This window comes from Puntigrus tetrazona, chromosome 13 (genome assembly GCF_018831695.1).
Source record: "Puntigrus tetrazona isolate hp1 chromosome 13, ASM1883169v1, whole genome shotgun sequence".
NCBI classification, from domain to species: Eukaryota; Metazoa; Chordata; class Actinopteri; order Cypriniformes; family Cyprinidae; genus Puntigrus; species Puntigrus tetrazona.
The window spans coordinates 8,782,893-8,809,143 of record NC_056711.1 but is presented as its reverse complement, the minus strand read 5'-3'; the positions used below and the strand labels follow the sequence as shown (position 1 = coordinate 8,809,143).

Below are 26,251 nucleotides of genomic sequence, written 5' to 3'. Positions count from 1 at the left end.
TACATTTTCATTTAGTATTTATAATATTAATACATGAATATATTATTTACCTGAATTAATATTGTAATAGAATTCATTTTATCCATTTTTATATATTGATATTATTTGATATACACTGCGTGCACAATTATTAGGCAGGTTGTATTTTGAGGATTCATTTTGTTTATTTAGTAAAAGTGAAGTTTTGGCTTTCTTAAGAGAATATCCACATGTACACCATTATTAGGCAACTATAAGTGTGCAGAATTATTATGCAACTAAAGAAAAACAGAGATTTTCCCATCTCACTTGTTTATTTTCACCTGTTAAAGTGAGAATAATAAACTTACTTTACAAATAAGCATTTCTGAAATGTCAAAAAGAAAACCTCAGGGAACAATATAGCCACCCTTCTTTTCGATAGCAGTCACAAGCCTTCCATTCACGGAGTCGGTCAGTTTCTTGATCAGGTCAGAATCAACTTTTTGTGCAGCTGCAACCACAGCCTCCCAGACACCGTTCACTACCTTCACTGTGAATTTCCTGCTTAAGAAGGCCCCAAAAGTTCTCAATAGGGTTTAAATCAGGTGAAGAAGGCGACCATGTCATTAGTTTTTCCTCTTTAAGGCCTTTACTGGCCTGGAGCGCTGTCTTGCATAAAAATCTAAGTCTTCTTGAAAGATGCAGACTTTCTTGTACCACTGCTTGAAGAAAGTGTCTTCGAAAAATTGGCAGTAGGTCTGGAGTTAATTTTGAGTCCATTTTCAACCTGAAAAGGTTCAACAAGCTTATCTTTAGTAATACCTGCCCAGACCAGTACCCCACCTCCACTTTGCTGGCGTCCGAGTCGAAGTGGAGCTCTGTGTCCGTAACTGATCCAACCACGGGCCCATCCATCTGGTCTGTCAAGAGTCACTCTTATCTTATCAGTTCACAAAACCAATATTTCTTGGCCCATTCTTGACGTTTCAACTTATGTCTTGTTCAGAGGTGGTCTGGTTTCAGCCTTTCTTACCTTGGCCAGGTCTCTGAGAACTGAACACCTCATACTTCATGACACTTTAGGTAGGTTGTAGTTGTGGAATATGGCAGCACTGGAGGACAATGGGTTCCTGGTAGCTTCATGTTTGATTCTTCTCAAATCTTTGGTGGTTAATTTGCGTTTTTTCTTCCAGACACGATTCTTGCGACCCTGTTGGCTATTTGCTACAAAACGTTTGATGGTTCTGTGATCACGCCACAATATTTGAGATATTTCTAGAGTGCTGCATCCCTTTTACAAAAGACTTTTTACAATTTTGACATTGCAGTCAGTTAAATCTTTTTTTTGGCCCATTTTTCCTAAGAAGAATTTGATTAATAATTATGCACACCTTGATATAGGGTATTGATCTCCTTAGGCCACACCCTCCCTCGTTACACAAATACACATCACCTGATATGCATTATATCCAATAAGCATTCAAGTTTATACAGCTTGGAGTTGGAAATTATGAACAAAAAGATGATATGGTCAAAATAATCACTTGCCTAATAGTTGTGCACACAGTGTATATTGATGTAATGTAAAATGTGACCTGAAGTTTCTAGGAATAGTGCAATGGATGTTGCAATCAATTACTGTAGGGAAATAAAAGTATGTATAAACAACATTTATTAGTGTGCAAATTGGTGTAAACTCACAGAGAGGCAGGGAGGTGAAGCACAGGTCAGTTTAAGAACTGGACATACAGTGAGGGTGAAGGTTACACATAACACAGTTACTCACACATACATCTGAATCATTTCAACATTCACAGTGAGAAGACAAGTCGAAGGAACACCAAGCATTATTACAGCAAGACACTGCACATTCACAACATTCATACATGAAAATAGATACATGTCCAACACTGGGTTCTTGTTAAATTGACCAGATATTGAGGAATTTGGTCCAGTAAATGAGATTATATAGTTGTCATAGCTGTGTTGATATTAAAAGGACAGTTTTTTTTTTTTGTTTTGTTTTTTACCTGCTATCATGCCACACGAAGCTGGCCCTGAAGTGTATCCTACAATGTTAGCGGCCAGTGCAAAAGCAGAAACTTTGCTTATTGTAAGGGTTTTATCCTAATGTTCCGCACCAGCAAGAGCTTTAATTAAAAGTCTCGGTCATACCGACCATTTTCTGGCTTACAGATTATGTTCTTGGCAGAGATGTTCGTAGCACCCGGTCCGATCTCCTACGTTATATTGCACTACAGTAGATGTTGTAGTTACAAAACCCTGAGGTCATCCTAGATAAGGTCAAACACCTCTCTGACGCCATTACAGTTCACGTCTGCCTGATTGAAAGAAATAATTCCCACTGAAGTGCAGATTGAACCCAAAGGATGCTCTGAAAAACACGGATATACAATCTCTAAATCATCTGTTGCCATTTATATTAGTTAAGCACAGGTGGCAGTTATCGCCTGAAGTCTATTTGTTAGTACACTGACTAATGTATGTAGATAAGATTAGTAGTACAAAATTATTACAATGAAACGAAATCAAACGTTTGCAACATTCATGTCAAAAAGAAAACAATCATGTTTATGAGCACACCTATATGGTACAACATTGCTTTGTCTTGATTTAAAAGAGATGCAGGTATAAAATATGGCATATATATATATATATATTGTGAATAACTGCAGCTGACATTACAAAGTAGACTTTTTTTTTTATACAGATTTGTATAGACTGAATATGAAGCTTTAAAATAATTTTTTAAGTGGTAAACCTCCTAATTGGTTAGTTAGTGTGCAGCGTTTCACTCAAAGTACAAAGAAAAACGGCAGGTGATGGCACAGTAAATAAGAAGCAGGTCTGGTACATCTGTGACAAATTCACTCACAATAGTACATCTGTCCCTTACAGTGGTCATGAATGTAACACAGTGATACACTGGGAGATGTCTGACTGAATATATTACCTGAGGGAAATGAATCTGCTTCGGTTCTCTGAAGGGACGAATTATGCCACGGGCTGTGATTTGAACAGTGAACGACCACATAAATCCACCCGCTTACAGGTGGATAGACATTCTAGTCCTTTATAATTCCATTCATTTTTTTTTATTAATTCGCAAATACATCAATGCCCCTACATGATCAGTTTAAATTACGCATAATAAAAATATAGAAATAAATTAGAAATAATATTTACATTATTTTTGGTATACTACTGTATATCGGGCCCTCTTCCTACTGGATATTCATCATCATAATTTAATCGACAAAACGATATGGAAATGAATGAAAGGCAGACAAAGGAGTTGATGTTATGTTTGGGACTTTTGCGAATCCTGACCGCTACTTCAGAGTGCAAAAAAGATTGGGAAAGCATAGTAGTTTAGCCACATTTCACCTCCTGTTGCTGCCTTTTAAAAAAAGTCATAAAGATCATAAATATTAAGTGATACAAAATAGAAAAAAGCCCAGGTATTTGGGACAACATCTACGATGTTCTGTGATCTAACGTGTGAATTGCATTACATTCTGGTTTTGCTGATAAAACACCTCAATCACAGAGTATATACAGTATATTTATCAGTGCTGAATGTTGGATATGCTGCTCACAAACAGAATTCACAAAACATGTACCTCAGGGTTCAAAACTACGTCAACACTATCACTGGAACTCTATAGATAAAAATCATTGCACATCTACAAAGGGCACGTTTTCGTGTTTCTCATGCAGCAAGTGTTACAGTGACTTATGTACATCAGTCCTAGTATCAAATGGCCAAATGGGGTCTTAAATGTAAGTTTAGATGGGAAACGTCCCTTTTCAGCCAAACTTGGCGCACGTTTTGCGTTATGTATAGGGTTGGTTTGTTCAAAATGACCCCGAAGTGCACAATGCAAGTGTATTTGAGTATGTTAGTATGAGTGGGTTGTCACGGGTGGGTTAGAGACAGCATGCGGTTTCCTTCACTGAGTGGGTGAGCAGTCGTCCATATCCAGGAGCTCCTTGACCAGCCTCTCGCCGAACTGCGCCCGGCTGTAGCGTTTGACGTGGTAGGCGTCTGACATCTTGTAAAGAATATAGGCATTGTTGATAGCGATGCTGATGGTCAGCCAAAATACCTGCTGCCAGGTCTTATTAGGCTTGTGGAAAATGAAGTACCTAGTTGGAAACACATGAGTTGAGTGAACTATGAAATATATGTCCTCACTGTGAAATAGATTTTATTGAACAAACTCACTTGCTGTACTTGTCGTCATATTTGCAGATGTAACTCAGGTGTGCAGCGAAGGCCTCCACAGCAAGGGGGCATGGGATTTCTCCACTCTTCCTCTTAATGATCACCCCTAAGATGAACCAGGCAGAAATGTCACAGTCAGCAGACAAAAGGATTTAGTATCTGACAGGTAGGAAGGATTGTTCACTTTTCTGCTGTATCTTTGAACTTCCAAACAATGTTTTATCAACTCAAGGTTTTTTAAGTTTCAATATATTTATGGTGGGAAATATCTTCATGGAACATGATCTTTACTTAATTTCCTACAGATTTTTGGGATAAAAGAAAAATGGATAATTATGATTACAATGTATTTTTTGGCTATTGCTATAAATATACCCCAGCGACTTAAGATCGGTTTGTGGTCCAGCGTAATGTTTTATTTATTTATTTTTTTTATACCTGTCCTACATTTGCATTCAAATTACAGTTCTGCATTCTGTGTGCAATCTCAGTTCAGTGTTTTGTAGGTGTCCTTTCTGTGTAATCATTCATCATATAACCCATCTTCAAAATTTTGAATCTGAGTGACATGTAATTAAAATCAAAAACATGTCACTGAAACATAATGAGTAAGATGTCCCAGTCATTAGAACTGTACCATTACGAACAATCTGATATTGTCAGCGTACAATTAACCACCATCTGTTGCATTCAGTAGTAATCTACTGCTCATTAGAGCACAAGTTCCTGTGGCATCTAAATTACCCTGCTGGCACTTTCTGAAAATTATAATGGGTTATTTTAAAACCTAAAGACTGTGGGGAAAAGCACTGAAAGTATTTTTTTATAGACTGTGGACTTGTCTAAAAGTGGAGGCTGGTGGGATGATTAAGTTTTTGTTCAGGTTATGTATAGAAAACTTGGCAGAGCTTGAGCACTGAGTTTTCATTGAAACTGTTTAGCTCCATTAATCAAAAGCAACACCTGCTCTCAAAAGGAGCAGAAAAAGCTTTTACTATACAAACGGATTATTTCAGATTATTCCAGAGAATGAAATATAAATCTCAATTTAATCTCCCTTTTGCTTGACCTCATAACCCAGGAGCAATGTTATTGGTTACCATATAGACGTAGCTAGATATACCTTTAGAGAATGTAAAGGGCTTTGAACTCGTCATGCATACATTTGATTTTTTATTGGATTGTAATAGAAAGAGAAAAAGAGAATAAGTTTTTATAAAGCTCAATGCTTTATATCACCCTCTAATGAAAATGGCCAATATCAGTGCTGACATTTCTCATGTGAAGCTGCTGTGAGAATGGATCAAAGCGTATCAAAGAAAAATGAAGACCAATGCAATATGATAAGGCTTTGCCTATAATCCTGTGATGTGCACGATATCCACTTAATTCACAAACATCAGCGTAAAACCAGGCTAAGCTTGCACCGCTATAGTGAAAACACTCTCTGGGAAGTGCTTTGATGCAGCATGTGAGGGGCATTTGTAGATTGCGTATTTCCTTAGATTTTATTTTATTTCTTACCTTCTTTAGTGGGAGAGTAGGCGTTAGTGAGGAACCTGAAGTTGCCTTTGTTGTACCAGTTGATTATGGACATATTGCCTCTCATCTTAATGTGAGACTGGCCACGTTGCTGTGGAGCCTCCGTATTGATCAGCATAGACTGAGGAAGACCTGTACAATCACTCTTCCTAGTGCTCAGCAACCCGCAGCAGTAGATGCCTGCAGGAGAAGGAACATATTACAGAAAAAACAAATCCGGAGCTGGCTGAGAATGAATATATTTAGCCTGAACGTTCAGTGTATGGCAAGGGTCACATATAGAGGTCACAACGCCTGCGTAATCTAAAAAAATGTGAGCAGATGTCTTGTCCACAGCACTGCCAGATGCTGCAGCCTATCTGAACGTGGCCTAGAAATCAGAAATCAGATATGACATCTGAGATATGACGATAAATCCTCCTCCTCACATGGGAAAGGGGTGTGACTAATCTTTACTTTAAGATTTTCATCTCCATTCTCTATATTTGTGCAATTAACAAAGTGCTGTCAAATGTCCTTAAAACTGGAAGTAAAAAAAAATTTATACAAACTATTTAGACGCGTAAATGACAAATATTTTAAAATAGTTTTTGTGTTTTAAAGTTAATTAAAAGCGACATTAGTATTTCAGCGATACTAAAATGACGCTGCAGGAGACTCCTCATCAGTAAAGTTGCATTACACGACACCTTCAACTAAACGTGTGGAGATGGATGAAAGCTGTGGAGCCTGATACTGTGTGAATTGAAAGGAACAGCTGGGCCAAAAAATGCCAGAACAGCAGTTTTGGGGAAGCTGCTCTAAAACTGTCACGATACAAGATCCTCTTAATTCAGAGCAAAGTAGGCCTAGTTAAATACTCTTTTTTTGTAAAGAGTTTTTTCACCATAGCTACTAGTAAAAAAGGAGCTAACTACACTGAAGCCATTTTTAAATACTGTATTTTAGGGATGCCCGATCGATTGCTCTGCAAAGTTCAGCTCCAACTTTAATCAAACACACCTAAAGCAACTAATTAAGGTCTTCAGGATCGCTTGAAAATGTATAGCAGGTGTGTTTGATTAGAGTTGGAGCTGAACTTTGCAGGACGATCACCAGGAGAAGGACTGGGCCACCCTGCTGTATATATTTGTATGAAAAATGTATTTGTACAGTGAACAGTTAGTTATGAGGATAGCATTAAAGCAGGTAAGAAAATTATGCTGTTTGTTTTTCCGCTTTGTGTTTGTAATGTTTGAACTTCTCTGCTGGATTAAGCTCTTTGAAGGATTCATTGGATTTTTCAAATTAGTTAACTTGTTATTATAGCATTCATCAAAATAATGGCCTGATAATACAATTTCTTTAATACAACAGACATGTTGTGTGATGTTTTGGCTTACAGCCCACTTTGACAATTGTACAGAAAAAAAAAAATCACTTACTGTAATCTGGAAGCTATTGTAATTGTGAAACATGAAAAAAAAAAAACATGATGTAGCTTTTTACAACGTTACTTTTTGAAAAAGGTTTGAAAACAGCTCAGCTAATGTCACACTACTGAATAGTCACTACGTTTAGTTAATAACTCTCTAAATACTACAGGACAGCACTGCATGAAGCTGATGTATAAATTCCTCATGACATACAATTATGACCTACTTCTCTAATAACAAAAAGGGTTTTGATTCAAATGTAGAGAGAAAAAAGAAGCTGGCCATCAGCCTAATCCACTCTAGCTGTGTTAACATTCACTTCTTGCTGCCCAGCTGGAGGCTTTCAAATAATCTTTGAGTATGAAACGCGCGTTTGCTGTGAGAACTCAAGGTCAACTTCCTCTCACTCTCTCCATTTATTCCTTGCCACAGGATGCTGTCACCGTGTAATTAAAAACTGCAGGGGATGAGGAACATCAGATGGAGAGAAGATTAAAGAGAAAGGGAAAAAAGAAGCAAAGCAAAGCCAAGGCAGAATTCACTGAGAGAAGTAGAGCAGATAAGGATGCAAGGAAGTGACAGATGCAGTTACAGCACCTACCCTGTTTCTCAAATTCCTGAAACAAGTTTAGACTTGTGATGCTTGGGCCAGTGAAGATGATTGCATTACGGCCAGCCAGATTCTGACAGAGCTGCTTGGCCACCAGACTGTGAAGCTGGGGTTTATTTTTCAGCGTGTCCAAACCATCTGGACCCGGACCCTCCTTTAGATGGACATAGATCTGGTGAGGAAGAAAAACAGCGTTTAAAGCTGCTTAAACACTAAATCAAAATTGACATTTATTTATTTTCCATTAAGAAATATAATATTTACATTTCACATTCTGGATGTCACGGTGAGTGATTTGGTTTTCTCATTTGTGATGGCCTCCTTTCATGATCTAATCAATGTAATCTTTTTACTTATACTTTAAACTTCACTGCGATTTTTTTTTTTTTTTTTTTTTTTTTTTTTTTTTTTTTTAAGAAATGAATGCTTTTATTCAGCAAAGATGCATTAAATTAGTAAAAACATTTACAATGTTACACAATTTTTCTATTCTTTTAATTCATAAGTGTCCTGAAATTTTTGTTTTACAGTTTCCACAAAAATGTTTTCAAAATTAAAAATAATCATGAAATATTTGATCAGCATATTAGAATAATGTGACTGGAGTAATGTCTTTAAATTGCAATATTGTGTGCATAAGAGATTTATTTCAAAAGCAAAAAATCCCTAGACTTTTATAAGTAAGGACAATAAATTCTGTTGTCTGTTAGACTCACTCCCAAGGCACTAAGCAGTTATTTTCTCTAATAGGCACAGACCAATAGAAGAGTGCAATTATGTTAAGTGATCTGGGCTTTGTTTTTCTCTGTTAAAAAAACTCTATAAAAGATGTTATTGATTCCATTTGGTAATGTGCTGTAGTCAAATGTATTTGCATTAACAAACATCAGAGAATTGTGTCGAATAGCTTTGTGGCAACAGAGTAACAAAATATTTCGATCAAATGTTGTCTTTCTCATTAGAAACCATGTGATGTAACATCTTGGGGCAGTTGGCGATGTCCTTCTGCGCTGTGCGCTCACCTGACAGATGAAACCAGTGGAGCTGCACTGTCGAACCCACAGGCTGAACTTTCTCTTCTTCCTCTTGCGCAGCTCCCTCTCTGTACATGTGGTAATGAACACGGGGTCCTCATCAATCAAGGGCTCGTGGAGGACCTGAGGGGAAGCAGCATGTCTCATTTGAAAACTCCACCATGATAACACTTTATACGCATCACTTGTCAATGCAAAGTTGCTTTTTTAAGCTTTTTATGTTCCCTGCAGGAGATGCACTCTGATTGAAGATCCTGTGAAGAGATGTTGGCTCTTCAAGTCAGGTATGATGGATCTGTTAAAAGTAACCAGCTACTTTCACTATAGATAGTGTTTGACTCAGAGATGAAGTAGTTAAACGAGGCATACAGTGGTTTGGGCACCCTTTGCAGAATCTGTAAAAATGTGAAAAATCTTCATAAAATATAAGAAATTATACAAAATGCATGTTATTTTTTTTATTTAGTAGTGTCCCGAGTAAGATATTTTAAGCAAAATGTTTTGTGATGTGAAAATGGCATAAACAATTATTAAAATCCCCCTCCTTAAAAGTTTGGGAACCCTTGGTTGTTTGTTCTGAACAGTTAAACTGAGCAGTGTTTTTTTTGGAAAATGTTCTGCAGATTCTTCAGTTTTCCAGCAACTTTTGCATATTTGAACCCTTTCCAACAGTGACTGTATGATTTTGAGATCCATCTTTCCACTGATGCTCTAGAGCTGAAAACTTTAGAACAGACACATTCATAAGACAAATTAGTACAGTTTATCTTCAAATTTTCACTGGGAGAGCCGAGAGATGCAGATGGTGTTTAGTTTACTGATGGCAGGCAAGTAATTGAGAGGTGTCTCCGAGATGGGTCACACAAGGCCTCATTAAATGCAAATCTCTGATTTAGGAGCTGAAGCTGATTTTATTGGTAGAAATTCCAAGCTAAAACGCAGGTTTAACAAACATAAAATGGATGGTTTGCCAAAAGGGTTTGCTAACACTTATGATGCTGGTTACTTAATACTAAACGACTAAATTATCCCTTTATGTATAAGTTGTAGATGTGGAAGTTGACAACCTACAGTTTCCACCATGGCAGATGATTAATTTTACTGTGTGAAATATTTCCGAACTAAAAGGACCTAAAAATATCTCAAAAGCGCTTCAGTAGGAACAGTAATTAATGGGGGTTTTCAAAGAGCAGGAGTTCAAAGCACCTTAATTAGCATCAAATCGTCAGCAAAAAAAGAGAAACGCTTTTCAAAGGAAATTTCAATTTTATTTAATCTGCCTAGCTAACTGTATATGTCACACTTATATAACTATTAACTGTATATTCATACTAAATTACAATCAATCAATCAATCAATCCATATATGTATGTAAACTCACATTCTAAGGGGGAAATACACCAAAAGCTAGTAACTAAAAGAAATCCCCGATGGCTTTTTAAAAGCTAAGATGTCCTGAGATGCATTATAACCTGTGAATTATTCATACCGCTTGAGAAGGAAGCGCAAATAATTTATTCTAATTATATATCAGGCATTTAATTTGATCGAATGTAATAAAACATTTTGCTGAATAATGGACCGCCTCAGATTCTAGCCCGTATTTCAAGATTACTTCTCACAGCTCACTTCCAATTTCATGTCCCCTATCTGAAAGCAAAAGCCCAGATCCGTGAATGCAAACTCATTTTCCAAATGAAGAGAGAAAGAGAAAAAAACGAACAAATGTAGGAGGGTGTTGAAATGACTTACTTGGCACAGCTGTGCTCATTTAGAAATCTTCTTGTCTAAACTCCCCGATGTTAGTCTGACATTTGGATGTCTGACACCATGAGCACATGATTATTGTTATTTTATCTAAAAGAAGACTACATTTAAAGTGAGATTTGGGGGTATTAGATTAACAGAATTGGCACTTACAGCGTATAAGCTTATAGCACTTTGAATCAGATATCTGACTTCATTGTTTATCATATTTATCTACAGCTAATTTGATTTCAAGTAGGGCTGTTGATTTGATGTCAACATAGTACAATTATTTAAAACATGCATTTAATGCGTCATAAGAATATAATGTCTGTTTGTTTTCATTTAGAAGCATTTCTGTAAATTAAAATCATAATTTAAATCCTAATTGCAATTAGTTAAAGTAATCAGTATATTCATACTGTTTAAAGGTTTGGGATCAGTCAGATTTTTAAAACATTAATAAACATTAATATTGTGAAATAATATTAAAATTGTAAACAATTTTATGAGCTTTTGCTCCAGTATTCAGTGTCACACGACCCTTAAATAATTTGTAACATTATAAATGTCTTGACTGTCACTTTATTGATTTAATGCATCCTTGCTAAGTAAAAGCATTACTTTCCTTATATATCTATCTGACACCAAACTTTTGAACAATAGTGTTATTTTAATTTATGTCCCTTATTGAAATGTAAATTTAATAAAACATATTAATAAGTTAATTAATCATTGACTTATAATTTAATTTAAATTCATGAAATCAGGAAATTTCATCAAATCAGTTCCAGACTTCTAATAAAACACAAAGAACTGAATCATGGGGGACTTTATAAAAGAGTACAAAGAATAAAGGTCAAAACGTTGACTTTTGAGCTTATGAATAACTCAAAATGCCTTCAAGGGCCTGAGGCGTTCATGCTTTTAACTGTAGTGCTTCAGAACAGATGTTACTAGTTCGTTTTCAGTCTATGTATGTTACTAATTAGGATAAAAGAAATACTACTCTGAGTAATGCACTGAGCAGATCTGAAAAAAAAAAAAATCTTCAGACCTCTCAATAGTACCATAAAGTCTGGGGACACGTGACAGGACTCCAGGCTCTCCCAATTACAGCAGAATGTGCTCTGATTTCAGCCCCAAACCCACTTTCTACTGGCACAGAAACTGAATATGTTTGCTAGTCCTACTTTCCAAGATTCGGTTTGTGGAGTTTCTGTTTGTACCTGCAACACTTTGGTTCTTGCCGATTGACTATTGAGTGATTTCTACAGTGAATCTTTACCTGTGTCTGTGAGGGTCTAAAGGACGAAGCGAAGCTCTGCTGGAGAGAGTCCAGGAACGGTTGGATCTTATAGAGACCCTGACTGCCACCTTGGCTGGAGCGGAAGGCTACGACGTGGAAGTACTTGAGGATCTTCTCGAACCGTGCCTGGCTCATCTTGAGCGCGATGCTTCGATTACTGAAGAATCCGCTGCTCCAGATGCTCAGCACTGACTCGCAACGGTTCACGCCTGTAGAAGTAACGTAGCCCAGAAAGGCCTTCATCTCAACCAGCGTCACATTGGTCCAGCCTTCATCGCTGCCAAAGCGCTCCTGGTACTTCTTGGCATACATGTTGGTCTGGGTCACCATGTTCTGAATGACGTTGTCAGGGACAAACAGCTGGAAGAAGTCCATGGCCGTGGTAGTGGCTGGCATTTTCTGTGTCGGACCTGCAAAATAAAACTGAATTTTAATTCTTTCATTTCTTATCTGTTGCTCTGATGATTGCAGTGAATAATACAAGAGCTATTGCATCATTTTATGATTCACAAAACCTGTTATTTTGAAAAAAAAAAGATGTTGAAAATCTTTAAAATAAATGAAATGGAAATGCATATGTGATTTTAATTATGCAGGTTTAAATATGTAAAAGAGTGAGCAGCTGATTTACAGAAGATCTGCGAATGTTTTAATAAAAACTATTTTAGGTCAGTATTTTTTCCCCAAATAATAATACTACATTTCAGTACTTCTAATTATGGATGTGTATGAAAGCTTGTTTCATTAAAAAAAAAAAAAAAAAAAAAAAAATTAAATAATGTATTAATTCAACTATTTATTAAATAATTAAATAAAGTGACTTTTTATCTCAATTTTGTCTTCTCATAATTCTAAGAAAAATTTCTAGATATTCGGTAAGGTCCAAATTGAAAGACATGGACTCATAACTGCTGGTTTATAATTAACAATTAGAAGAAACGTTAGAGATATAACCGTAGAAATTTTAAGACGTAAACTCTGAATTTCATGTGTTTATATCTTTCAATTCTGACATTTTTCTCAGAATTGCGAGTTTATATATATATATGAGGGGGGAGAAACAAAAAAAGTAACTATATTAGTTTGATTTCAACTGAAACTCACTTTTATCACGACCGATATCACCATCTAACTAATGGGGAGCATTCAGTAACAACTAATGAACATATGGTACATCTGCACTGCGCTGCGGAGGCTAATGACAAAACGTTGTAGAAAGTGGCTCACAAAAAGCTTCATTTGTTCCCATATTATCTTTTACTCCACTGGCACTAATGGACATTTCATCAATCCAAGCAGCCCACACGTAAATGGAGCAAACAGCTAAGAAGCAAAATGTAAGTGTCTTAGTCCAACTTAAGCTCTTTATAGCTGATGGTACATTAACTTACGCTGTGAAATAAGTGCATTTACAGTGTGAAAGAGTATTGATCTTAAATGATCTAAACTCATCCTGGGATATCTGATGTGCTGCAAACCCCTAAGAACAACAGACGAGAATAAAAGTATGCTGCCCTTATGTGGTAATTTATTTATTTATATTATTTTTTATATAGCGACAGCAACCCCAAAGCACAGCACTGTCCAGCAACTGCACTTGCCACATTTATGTGTGTAATTGATTTGAAGGCAATATATAACCGTGAGTAAAAAACTGTATTAGTTTTAACTCTATTATTTAAGAAAACACTTTTTTTGTCATTTTCATTTTCTTTTTTTGTCATTTTCTTTCCAAAGCCTCACCTGTTCCTTCAGGCATATGTAAACATGACAAACAACTTAACCTAACCGTAATAGCTGCAGTTCAACCAGCATTTCATATCCTATTACGGCTTTGAAGAAGCTTTCTAAAGCAAATGCAAACATTCCCCCAGAATAAAGCCTATTGTATTATTATGTTCATTCATCTATGCCTTTTGTATAAACTACTTGCCAAACACAAAAGATCAGTAAGAGAGAGGGAAAAAAAATCTCACCAAGTTGCTGATTATATAAACATTATGCCCAGTCTGCTAAAAATAGATAGCTAACACACAATGCATTCATGGACTTATTTATATAAATGTAAAAGCTATACTTTATCTTACTGTGATCATTATTATCCTTTTGCCCTTTTTCACTGCTGATCTTGTGCGTGACTTTTTTTTAAAATACTTTTTAAAAGATTGCATGGATAGTTACAACGAATTAATGGGAAAATGTCGTTTAAAATAGTTTTATATGATTTATAGACAGACATTTCAAGCTCCCAAATGTATTTTATGTCGAGGTCTATACACAAAGCATTTATATGTATTGTAATATTTTTTAAACAGATAATTTTTTCATGCTGGCCGTACTAGTTAAAAATAGCATATTATTAACTTGATAGAGCAATCAGTCCGTATCTACCTTAAAATCTGTTGACATTAAATCAAAGTGTTAAAATGCATTAAGTCAACATACCATTGTACAGCAGTGCTGTATTTTATTTGAAGGAAACTATGCTTAAAATGAACTATAAAATATATATAAATAGTGGTTTTTAAAAAAAATCCTCTTTTGAAATTAATGTTTAAAGTGCTCCAGTGAAATTTTATATAATAACTGAGTTCAAAAAGGTTTGATTCCCCAAAGTCTTTCCACAGCCAGTAGTTCTGTAGAGCATCAAACTGTATTTATTTATCTCTGTGTCTACAGTCAGTCTTCCAGGAGAACAGCTGCTGTTGTGCCACATAGTTTCCTAGATTAATTATTGATGCGAAGAACCAGCAGTCCCTGTACCTTCTCTACACCTCCTTTATACAAATAAGCAAGCCGATATAAATCGATCTTATTAGTTTGGATCTCACGGTAGGTGCAGAATCACACCATATGGCCCTCGAACAGTCCAAGCTTTGTGTCTCAAACCGTTGGGTTTGACAAAACGTTGAAGGAAAAACGGGTTTGACAAAATGAAGGATAGCGTATAGCTCTTTACTGTGCGTTGGTTTATCTTTCTAAATCACTTGAGAACGCAGAGGCAAAAGAAAATGTAAGCAGGAGCCCAAAGTGCGTTATGTTGACCTAAATACTATTGACCTTATATAAGTGTCACAGTCAGGCTAGAGCATTTGCCCTGTACAAACAGTACTGACAGCTTGCTCTGATGAAGCGTTGCTTGTTGGTATCCACAAGTGTCACATCTTATTAAATGACCCGTGACATTAAATGCAAAATGTCTGTTGTGTGACTTTGTGTATCTTTCATGCATCATTTTGCAGCTTGTGCCAAAGCAAAGGCAGCAACCAGATGGCCCGTTTTTCTCCCCGTGGTGACAGACAGAACTTTCTGAGCAACCGCGACGGAAAGACGTGTCATTTATCAACAGCACGGCATCTACTCGGGTTGGAAAATGTTCAAACCAAAATAAGAAAATATTCAGTGCAGATTAGGACGCTTTCTACTGAAAAACTACCATGGCATTCTAATGTATTTCTCAGTGCGTTTCAGTTCATTAAACATCATTCTTTCATTACCCACATTAGTGCAATGAAAGCTCTTTCTGTGACATTTAAAAGCAGACTCAAACACGCGTCCTTTAAAGATGTTCCTGGGTCACTTTATCTTGAGTGAAATGAAGCATGAAATTAGTATCAGTCTATTAATCCACATGTTAAGCGGCCAGGGTGATGCCAAGGAGTCTCTTTACTTCTGTTTAGGACAATATTTAGACAATATTAGACTTTCAATACTGTGTGGCTGAAAAAGAGCCCTTCTCTCTGAAGCTCCAATCTCTCTGAGTCTTATAAGGATATTTTATAATGTATCTTAACTGTGAAAATGCTATGGTAAAAAAAAAAAACAGTTCAACCTTTAATAGTAAATTCCTGTAAAATTCCCACAATTCCCTGCATTGCATTGCATTTTTTTTGAATTTGATGTTTTTTCTTTGAAATAACAGTGCTTCTTATCTTCTTATCAGTAATGTTTATTAAGGTTGTATGTTACATGTAATGTTCATTTTAATGTTTATCGCATATTTCAGTTAGAAGTCATATTTTCAGTTAGAAATGTATGCATTTGAGTTTAACGTATTAGTTCACGGCAAAAAATGATGATTAAAGCCACAATATGTTAACTGGTGGGCTAGACCGGAGTGATGTGGTTTACTTGTGGATTATTGTGATGTTTTTATCAGATGTCTGTGTCCACCGTGAGCAAGTGATGTAATGACAGATTTCTCCAAATCTATTCCAACGCATTCATAGCATCTTTATCTGTTAAATAAAGAAACCATCAAGCGAAAACCCCTATTTGTTCAATGCATTGTTTAAGATTGCTGGGTAGGCAATGGAACCACAAGTATTTGTCCGGCAAGCATCTTTATACTGATAGGTCATGCAAATCTTACAAGGTAAACTGTGTTCATAAAAATGACCAAATGAGTGTTTGTCTTTGGCTTAAAAGTCTAGACAGCCAGTCAGCCTCGAGTTTAAGATACGGCGACACTTTGCATGAAAGGCATTATTAAAATCTTTAAAAAATGTGATTAAACCTCCTACCCTGACGGCGAATTGAATACTAATTCACACTGGTGACGGCGTGGCATAAACGTTAAGGACTTTATCCTACAATAAGCTTCTGGGTCTGACTTGTGCTTGGTTTAGTTTACTTTCTCTGTCTTTATTCTCGTACGTCTTTAATCGTTCGTTCTTTCTAATGGCCACTTGCTATATTACGTGCATTACGCCGAGCGCTACCATCTTACCATTTTAAAAGTGTGAGTCTCTCAGAAACGAGAGCCTCGTCTCATCCTCCTATGCAAATGACCCTCCTGCCCTGATACAGAGCTAATCATAATCATAATCATAATCGCAGCTGCTCCGAGTCTGGCAGCGATTAGACACCGAAAGCATGCTCGGCTGGACCCAAACACTAAAATTTGGCCTGCTATCTCAGTTCCTATTTCTCTTCCCCCCGGCTATGTTCAGTATTTCAAAAGAACCGGTTAATAATAATCACCCCTGATCCACATATGAAGGAATTGTGTCATCTGTTGGAGCCATCTGATGAGAGAGATCAAAGGAAACCGTTGCAGTCATCAAAGAGTCCCATCTGTGAGCTTGATTGCTCGTCGAGCACGCAGGCCTCAAGGATGATGAAGCTGCATTGCATTCACACGAGGATCGCTCTTCATTAGGCCGACTTACCATGCGTGTCCTGGTAGTGAGGCACGCTGAGGTCCTGTAGCGAGTCGCTCCAGCCCTCCTCTTGCGCCTGGCCGTTGGAGACGGATCCGGGGGGACCGCAGCTCTGTCTCCTCGCATCGCCCGCTCTGGCATCGTCCGGGTTCGTCTCCGTGTAGTTATCCGAATTGGAGTCCCCCGTCGTGCTGTAAAAGGGGTTTTCGCTGCTGTCGTCTCCCGACTCCCCGAACACGTCGTCGGAGATCTGCAGGCTCTCGTAGCGAGACCGCGCTTCCTCGAGGAGCGACAGTCCCCTCCTTCCACACTCCGCCATCGTTTCTCAGACCCGAAGTAGAGCTGCTGCACCCGGCGAGATTCCGCGCGCAAATGACCTCCTCGGAAGCGTCGAATCCGGCATGCAGTCTGCCCCAGCGAGCCCCTCCGCGTCGCGGTCCTCCGCGCGAGATGCGGCGGGCGCGGGTCTCGGGAGCGGCGTGGAAGAAAAGGCTGAACGCCGCGGGAGCTGTCCGTCCTTTCTGGTGCTGAAACACCCCCAATCGTGCGAGCTAAACCCGGCTGAACCCCACAGCTGACCGCCCCGCAGACGCTCTGTGCATCCGGGTTGGGCGGGCTCCCCTCTCTGTGGAGGATGACTGAATGAATGGCTTCCTCGGAAATCACCTGACTCGCTCTCCCTGCGCTGTCCAATGGGATTAACCTCTGAGCGAATCGTGGATGTTAGAGACACGAATTATATTTGCTCTGCCACAGCGTGGGCAGTGTTGGGGAGTTACTAGTTACATGTAACGGAATTACGTAATTTAATTACAAAATGTGTTACAGTTGTTGAGAAAACACTAGGCTACTTGTGAAAATGTTAATGGTTATAAAGGGTTACCTCTGAATATTATCATACACATTTGGTTGATTTCTTTCCCAGACTGCTCTAAAATCAGGGACTTCTTCAATAACGGTTTCATTTCCTATTTGGGTGCATGTATATGCATTATTATTATTGTTATTATCATTATTATTATTATTATTTATTATTATTATTATTATTATTATTATTATTATCAATTGTAGTATTATTAATAACAATATTGTTATTAATAATATTATTAATAATAACATATTATTATTAATATCGTTATTAATTGTATTATTATTATTATTATTATTATTATTATTATTATTATTATTATTATTATTATTATTGTTGTTGTTGTTATTAACTCCCCCCCAAAGCATTGTTAGTAAGTTTCCTGTCATGACTTTGCAAAGATTTGATTTCAAAAACAATATCATAGCTATTACACTTTTTTTTTTTTTTTTTTGCTATGATTCTAAATAAGCTTTTAAGTTTTAATGTCAAGGTATAAAAAATGGGCTAAAGTCTAATATTGTGGTGTCTGTGTTTTGAAATAAGTTTTATAGTCTTCATTTAATTCAAGTCGGACAGTAATCAGTGTTGAGTAGCCTACTGCTGTAAGGTTAACCCTGCCTGCTTTAAATGTTTCAAAATGATTAACAAATGAAAGCATTTGTTGCAAATTTAGAAGACGAATAAAGTGATCAAACATGATCAGTTACATTACTTTAATGATTTTACTTATTACATTTTAAATAGGGTAACTTGTAATCTGTAACCTATTACATTTCCAAAGTCACCTTCCCAACACTGCTTGTGGGTAGGCTAGTTATATTTTCCAGTTTAGCATCAAATGAGATCCAGTTATGTTTGTCATATTCACATTTGTATCATAGAATTTTTTTTTTTTTTTTTTTTTATTATATAAGATTTAAATATTTGCAGAATTTACTTTAGTATAGTGATTGCAGCTTTTCAAGTCTTTTTAGCCACTACTAAAATAATTTTTCACTCTGTAGTTTACAAATGGTTATTGTATCATAACACTGATTACATAAGATTAATAAAACAATGTGTTATTCGCAGCATAAAATACTTGTCTTATAATAAATAATTTGTTTTTAAATTAGTTATCATTACTATGTAGTGTAGTCGTGCTGCAGTACCGCTGGAAGTCAATCGGGGCGCTATTCTCAGCTATTCTCCATTTCGGAGACCGCAGGGTTTTGTATTTTTCACACACTCGTTAGCGCGTGCCATGTTTGCGGAAGTTAAATCGATTTCTCTGTCATTTTAACGAAATGTAGTAATCTTCACGTTTAAACAAATATATTTGCAGATTATTTTGTTTGTGGCCCGTCCTAAAAGAATGATGACCTTACCGAAGGGACCCGATTCTTTGTGTTTCGATAAAGACGAGTTTATGAAGGTGAGTGAGCTGCTAGTAATATATCAACTGAAAAGAGAGCTGCACTCAGCTGTCAACTTAACCAGCTGTTTATATTGAGCTGGTGTTTTATTTATTTTTTAAGTACTGCCCGAGCTAGTTTTTGCAACTGTGTTTAGATGAACTGTATGATGTTAGGTTTGGGACCCCAGTGATGTACGCTTCCAAAAAACCACAGTAATTTGACAATTGGTGCTTCCTTTAATGTGTTTATAATGCTGTATGCTCATTTGATTAAGATAAAACCCGTTGGACATGAAGTATTAAAGTTTTAGCCATCGCCAATCCATGCTCTCCAAATGCGACTCTCTTTTTTGGAGTTTAACATTAAACATACCTCAAAACGCAACTGATAAAATGAGTGACCTTTCTGATCCAGTAAACCTTATCACCCGGGGAGTCAAAGACACACAGACATGCACAGTATAGCATTTTACATCAAAGACAATCGGTGAATGTAATCAAGTTGAAATTAAGTTCAGAATCTCTTAGCGTCTTGATACTTGTCTTTTAAAATGTATTTTAAATCGCTGTCCAGGCTCTTAATGGAAGCTCAGACTATTTGTGCGAACATTTAAACATTCTCTTTACAAGCATCCCCTGACAGTTTTCCAGTTTCTTAGCGTGCTTGGCATTATTTGACACCTTTCTTATTTTTCTGTTTATTTGTACATTTCCATGCAGGATGACTTCGACGTGGACAAATTTGTGGCCGATTGCAGAAAGCGTGTCCAGCTGGAGGAGATGCGTGAAGATCTGGAGCAATATTACAGACTTCTCAAAACCGCCATGGTCGAGCTTATCAATAAAGACTATGCAGATTTCGTTAACCTGTCCACAAATCTTGTGAGTCCTTGCATTTTCAGAACATCATGCGGCATATTGTGCTTTGTTTTATTCTGAAGCAAAAGGCTTTTTGTAACATGCTTTTGTAGGCTTATTGTTTGTGTATCTGTGTTTTAGGTTGGGATGGATAAAGCCCTTAATCAGCTCTCTGTCCCTCTTGGCCAGTTACGTGAAGAGGTGCTGGTAAGTGCTTATCACATCAGTGTATACGCATGGATTGGGTATATTTTAGTCACTATCTACTTAAAGTATCTTTCTCTCATGTACAGAGTTTGAGATCGTCTGTGAATGAAGTTATTGAAGCTATCGACACCCAGCTATCCAAACAAGATGATATTCAAAAAAAGAAGGTAAGTTATGGTGCTAAAACTTAAAATGCTATGCAACTACGCACATATTGTCCAACACTGTGTCTTCTGTAGCTTTGTGTGCTAAGGCTCATTCAAGTTGTGAGGTCAGTGGAGAAGATTGAGAAAATTCTTCACCAAAACACCAAAGATACAACATCACTGGAGACCAGCAGGTATGTGAAGTAGTGGAAGAGACAAGAAAATGAGACAAATACACTATTGTTGAAAAGTTAGTTGTCTAAAGTTGTATAAACTCATGGTTTAAGGAAAGAATTATGTACTATTCGCATTTTACTTTGCACTTGAATGAACAGCTTGTTCTGTGTTTTTAAGTCCTCTTCTGGCAGGTCAGATTCTAGAGCGAATCGCCACGGAGTTCAACCAGTTACAGTTTCATGCAGTCCAGAGCAAAGGAATGCCATTGCTTGATAAAGTCAGACCGGTGAGTCTTAAAATAACCCATTCTGTTTTAGCTAGTAGGAGAGTGTATTTACACTATATAGACAAAAGTATTGGGACACACCTTTTAATTCAGGAGTTTTGATCAGACTGAATTTGGGATCGATCGGTCTTCCTCACGTTCCATGCAGTCTGGATTGTCTATGACTGAGCAGCTGCATGCTAGCCTCTCTTCACAAAGTACAGTAGTGAATGTGTGAGAGAGTGTTATAAATACTGCCAGAGTTTGTTGTGGAAGAACTTGACTGACCCGCACAGATCTCTTACCTCAACCTCACCAAACACCTTTGGGATCAATTGAAATGGAGATTGTGAGCCAGGCCTTCTTTTCCAGCATTACTCTATCTATCTATTGGATGTATGGGCAAAAATTCCCACAAAAACACTGAAAAACTGTTATAGCTGCATAGGATGGTCAACTCCATATTAATGTTAATGTATTTAGAATACCTTGTCTGTGTGGTCATCTGGTGTCCCAATACTTTTTTTTCCATGGATCATATATCTACTTACTGATTTTTCATGGGCTTCGATCTGTATTTCAGAGAATAGCAGGTATCACAGCTATGCTTCAGCAGTCCCTGGAAGGCTTATTGATCCAAGGCCTGCAGACGTCAAATATAGATATTGTGCGGCATTGCCTCAGGACATATGCTACCATTGATAAGACCAGGGACGCAGAGGCACTGGTCGGACAGGTCTTAGTCAAACCATACATGGATGAGGTAGATTTTGCATACAGTGTATAATGAGATTCACACGTACGAATACAAAATTCGTGGACAATGTACGAATGCAGGTTTCCACTTTTTTTTGTCAGGTTATAGTTAAACAGTTTGTCAAGTCCAACCCTAACGGTCTTAAGATGATGTACTCAAAGCTCTTGGAGTTTGTGCCTCACCATTGTCGACTGCTGCGAGAGGTGACTGGCGGAGCAATCTCTAGGTATGTCTGCCAGTAAAAGTGAACGTTTACAACATTGTGCCATTGCTGTCATATTACACGCAGCACATTTTAACGAGCTCACTCTTTTGTATGCTCAGTGATAAAGCCGACATTGTTCCAGGATATGACTTCCTGGTGAACTCCGTTTGGCCTGAGACCATTAGAGGTGTTGAGGAAAGAGTCCCTTCCCTTTTCAATCCTGGAAACCCAGATGCATTTTATGAGGTAAGCAAAGTGAAAACTTGCCGTAGCGCTTTTTACTTTTTGTTGCATCCTTTAAATTAAGTCACTTTTTAAAATGGGAGTGCACATCTCATTAAATGGTTCTTTGTTCTGTTTTGCAGAGGTACACTGTCAGCATGGATTTTGTGCGTAAGTTTGAGAGGCAGTGTGGGTCCCAGGCCAGCGTGAAGAGGCTGCGAGCGCATTCGTGCTACCAGAGTTTCCACAACAAGTGGAACCTGCCCGTGTACTTCCAGCTGCGGTGAGTATGAGGACTTTGAAATCCAGTGCTTTCTGTTCATGGGCTATTTTTTAGGTCAATACAACCTGGAAATTCTGTGTGACCCTTTTGTTTTCTGTACTGTGGTAGTTTATTGACATCAAACAGTGTATCCCCCCACGAAAAATCACAGATAAAGATTCCTTTAAATGGTTGTTTGCTTCCTGTAAATTTGGAAGTGACTCAGTTAGTTATTTATTTTTATTTTTTATCTCATTTGCAGCTTGTATTCTGTTATTTGTACAATATATTTAGAGAGAGATAGCTGCCCTGGGTATGAATCGATCTGTGTTTTAGTCTGAATAGTCTTTGCTCTGTGATGTTTGATCGCTATTCGCTGGTTATAAAGTCCACTGCTATCTTAGTTTGTTTAAGCCAGTTAAGCCTGTAAATTTTGTTTGCTTTTTCTTAGAATTAAGGTTCTTCAGTAGCTCTTGTGTATTTGTTTAATGGTGTACCATACTGGATTTGAAACTAAGTGTGCTATTTACTGTAGTTAATGAACATTTTAAGACATCTTATTGGGGTCATATGATGCAAATGCAATGCAATGCGTTTATGTGGTTTAAGGTTCGAAAAACTTATTTCCACATGTACCATACATTGGCAGTGTGCTCTTATTGGCCACCTATCAAGTGTGCGACAGAAATGTTGCGCCCCTTACCATATTTGGAAACACACAGCGTTTCCATGACATGGTGGTGGGTGGTGTTACGCAATTTTCCAACACAGTAAAGTAGAGATGTGTGTGCGTGTGTGTGTAAAGGTTTGAGTGTATTCATGTGTCATTAGTCACTTTGTTTCATTCCCCCTTACTTGCTGTTTATCAGCCCACATGGAATATACATACCGTCAATAATCGGCTTGCGTAATGGTGTCTTCATTACCAGTCTGACCTTTCAGATCACAAATCAATTTTTTTTTAATGTTCTGCTTAATATAGAATAAGTATTTGTCAAAAAAGTCAAACATATTTGCACATCCTGTACTGGAAATCTGTTTTGAATGAGATCTTCATTAAGAATCAATGTAACTGCTATTTAGCAGAGGCCACTTTGAAGCCCACTTTGGCAACAGCTGTCTTGACTTGGCCTGGACCTTGTTTTTCAGGTTCAAGGAGATTGCTGGAAGTTTAGAAAGTGCCATTTCTGATGGACTAGAGACTGCTCCAGGTAAGTGAGTGTTTGGGTTCATGTAAAAATAAAGGCACATGAAGTTTGGTGTATTACCTTTTCTGTGTATCTCTTAACCTATTGTTGTTTGCTTTTTATGAGAAACATAATTGTCACTTTTACAAGAGTGTGAGTAACTGATCACCACTGATATTCAGTCTGCTTTTTGTATTAATGAACTCAGCGGGCAGCAGCTACCACCTGCAGGTGACAGAGGTGTTGTGGAGCTGTTTGTGCAGGTGCTGGGCAGAGCAGGTGTACCTGCCTCCGCTTGCTCATCGCTTTTGGAAACTAACACTGCAGCTGATTTCCAGATACGCCACCTTTCTAACAGAGGTAAAGCATTCCTGGCAGAAATTATATGAAATACAGTAGGATTGTTATTCATGTCTTTCTTTCTCGTCTCACAGGTTTTAACAAAATCACCTCCTCCAGAGACTAGCAAAGATTCAGTCAGACCACTCCCAAGCTCCGCCTCCTCCACGTCCAGCCGCACATCACAGGATGCAGACAGCGAAACCGGCGGCTCCACTGTTTTATCTACCAAGAAACTCGTCTTCATTGCAGCCGATGTTGATAAGTTACAAGGACAGGTACGTCAAATTTGATATTTTTGATATACACGGTCTCATTTTTATCTCGTTTATGTGAGAAACCCTTTCATTCTGTTCCCAGATTCCAGATATCACAGAGATGATCAAGGCCAAATTGGAGAGTATTGGGTTCAAAAACTTTGCTGTTGTTTCAGGTTTGTTCTGGAGTTTGAAGCCATTTCTGATGTTGTAAGATTCTGATGCCACTTCTAATATTGTCAAGTAATAAGTTGGCTTCTTGTGTGGATCTCCAGAAGCCTTGCAGGATTCCAGCGCTTCCCTGTCCAGCTGCATCCCCACACTGAACAGCAGAATGACTCAGCATCTAACAGAAAGGAGCGTTCGTTTCCTGAAAAACGCTTCGGAAGTCCCGCGACTTTATCGAAGGACTAACAAGGTCGAGTTATGTGCCCATGTAATATTTAAAAGTTGTGCAGAAAGAATCAGTGAGTCAAGATCTGGGACAGGCTGGGTAGAAATTAAAGCGCATTTGGATTGATTTGTTTTGAAATGTTTATAAATTATTTGCTTGACTTCCTATACAATATTTACTTGGTTAACTATTTCATGACTCTATCCATTTAAAAAGAATGTATTAACAGTAGGAAGGAATAAGCGATCAACATCTGCTGGAGAGAACCAAGTGCCTATCCTATTTTATTATTTTTGATAATCTGTTTTCTCATAATTTGAAAGAAATCTGCGTCTGTTACATTATTTAAAAACCTTTTGCTAGTTAACATTTTCCTTTACGAAAAGATGTGCTGTGGCCTGAGCTCTAGTTGCTCTCTCATTAATAGGAAGTGCCCACTAGAGCCTCAGCCTATATGGACAACGCACTTCAGCCTCTCCATCAGCTGGTCAACGACTCCAAAAATGTGGTGAAAGACTCCATCATTCAAGAGTGGCTCCGGGTCACGCTGTCAGACTGCACCCACAGGTACAGCAGAAAGGAACTTTTATGATTCGGAAATGTTTAACTAGTTTATTAATTCTAGATTTTTGTTTAAAAATAACCTCTGTGTTTTAATAGATATTTTGAGACCATATCGGATGTGCTGAGCTCAGTGAGGAAGATGGAGGAAAGTCTAAAAAGGTTGAAACAGGCTAGGAAAACAACCACCACCAGCACCGTAGGCGTCAATGCAGGGCCTTCAGACGACAGTAAGATCCGCCTGCAGCTGGCACTGGATGTGGAGTATCTTGGAGAGCAGGTATGAACATGGTTCTTGATGAACGATTAGGTTTTCGCCTCCTATCTGTGCTTATCAGGTTTGCTTAATTATACTTATTTTTTTTTTTTTTTACTCAAGATTCAGAAGATGGGTCTTCAGCCAAGCGACATCACCATGTTCTCTTCTCTGCTGGAACTGGTACAGGAAGCAAGAGATCTCGCTTCAGCGGAACAGACAGGGTCCTAAAGCAGAAGTAGGGTCCAAAATGGTTACTGATCTGAATGATGCCACATGGCTCAGTATCTGCTCCAGGAGTGGTTTTATGAAGTTTTGCCATCCCTCAACTCCTCTAATAGCAGCTATCTCGACCTGTCTGGAGGAGCAGCACACTAAAATAATGTGATTTACTCCCTGATAAGTTATTTATTGTTGAACTATATGGGATTATATGGCCAAAAAGCCATGTATTTTATGGTTCAGATTTATTTGAGAAATGAAAAGAGTTTTTTGTATGAACCAATCAGCACTCATCTGCTGGAGTCTGCTGGAGTTGTATCTGTCAGAAACTGTTTTTCTCAGATGTTAACTCTGGGTGAACCCTGCCAAATAACATCAACAGTACAAACGCTAAAGAGGTTTCATGTTTAAATTACAGGTGGGTTTTTTTTTTTTTTTTTTTTTTTTTTCAAATTAGGTGTTGGAGTTTGTTTCACCTGGTAAGAATGGGACTAAGACTTAACCAAGATTAAACAATAAAAAAAATTGGGACAATATGAAATGTTTGTGAGTGCAGTGTGTATAGTGAGTTCATTTGTTACTAAAATGGCCTTATCAAACATTTAGGAAAGATCAGTTAGCTCTTTAAGTGTGTGTGATTT

General features: G+C 37.7%; 2 protein-coding genes across 2 annotated transcripts; one reads left to right on the top strand and one right to left on the bottom strand.

The window, feature by feature from the left end:
- Positions 1-1,616: 1,616 nt before the first annotated feature.
- On the bottom strand, positions 1,617-17,988 carry pgbd5 (piggyBac transposable element derived 5). The gene is made up of 7 exons (XM_043254821.1): positions 17,038-17,988; positions 11,846-12,276; positions 8,800-8,934; positions 7,769-7,949; positions 5,735-5,932; positions 4,211-4,316; positions 1,617-4,131 (listed from the first exon to the last, which is right to left on the bottom strand). Exons 1-7 carry the CDS (start codon positions 17,345-17,347, stop codon positions 3,936-3,938), a joined length of 1,557 nt encoding a protein of 518 aa, XP_043110756.1. The 5' UTR covers positions 17,348-17,988; the 3' UTR covers positions 1,617-3,935.
- A 286-nt stretch (positions 17,989-18,274) lies between these two features.
- On the top strand, positions 18,275-26,146 carry cog2 (component of oligomeric golgi complex 2). The gene is made up of 18 exons (XM_043256405.1): positions 18,275-19,313; positions 20,016-20,177; positions 20,295-20,360; positions 20,447-20,527; positions 20,600-20,700; positions 20,861-20,969; positions 21,532-21,711; positions 21,807-21,931; positions 22,030-22,156; positions 22,276-22,415; positions 23,544-23,605; positions 23,790-23,941; positions 24,016-24,198; positions 24,281-24,353; positions 24,453-24,595; positions 24,999-25,138; positions 25,232-25,412; positions 25,512-26,146. Exons 1-18 carry the CDS (start codon positions 19,254-19,256, stop codon positions 25,617-25,619), a joined length of 2,193 nt encoding a protein of 730 aa, XP_043112340.1. The 5' UTR covers positions 18,275-19,253; the 3' UTR covers positions 25,620-26,146.
- The last annotated feature ends 105 nt before the right edge of the window (positions 26,147-26,251 follow it).

Bases quoted from the DNA above. Each gene is read 5' to 3' on its own strand.
- pgbd5 (XM_043254821.1), bottom strand. From the start codon at position 17,347: ATGGCGGAGTGTGGAAGGAGGGGACTGTCGCTCCTCGAGGAAGCGCGG. The intron at 12,277-17,037 runs GTAAGTCGGCCT...TTTATTTTGCAG, and splicing joins TCACTACCAGGACACGCATG to GTCCGACACAGAAAATGCCA. The intron at 8,935-11,845 runs GTAAAGATTCAC...GCTTCCCCTCAG, and splicing joins TTAGACCCTCACAGACACAG to GTCCTCCACGAGCCCTTGAT.
- cog2 (XM_043256405.1), top strand. From the start codon at position 19,254: ATGATGACCTTACCGAAGGGACCCGATTCTTTGTGTTTCGATAAAGAC. The intron at 20,178-20,294 runs GTGAGTCCTTGC...TCTGTGTTTTAG, and splicing joins TTAACCTGTCCACAAATCTT to GTTGGGATGGATAAAGCCCT. The intron at 24,199-24,280 runs GTACGTCAAATT...TTCTGTTCCCAG, and splicing joins TTGATAAGTTACAAGGACAG to ATTCCAGATATCACAGAGAT.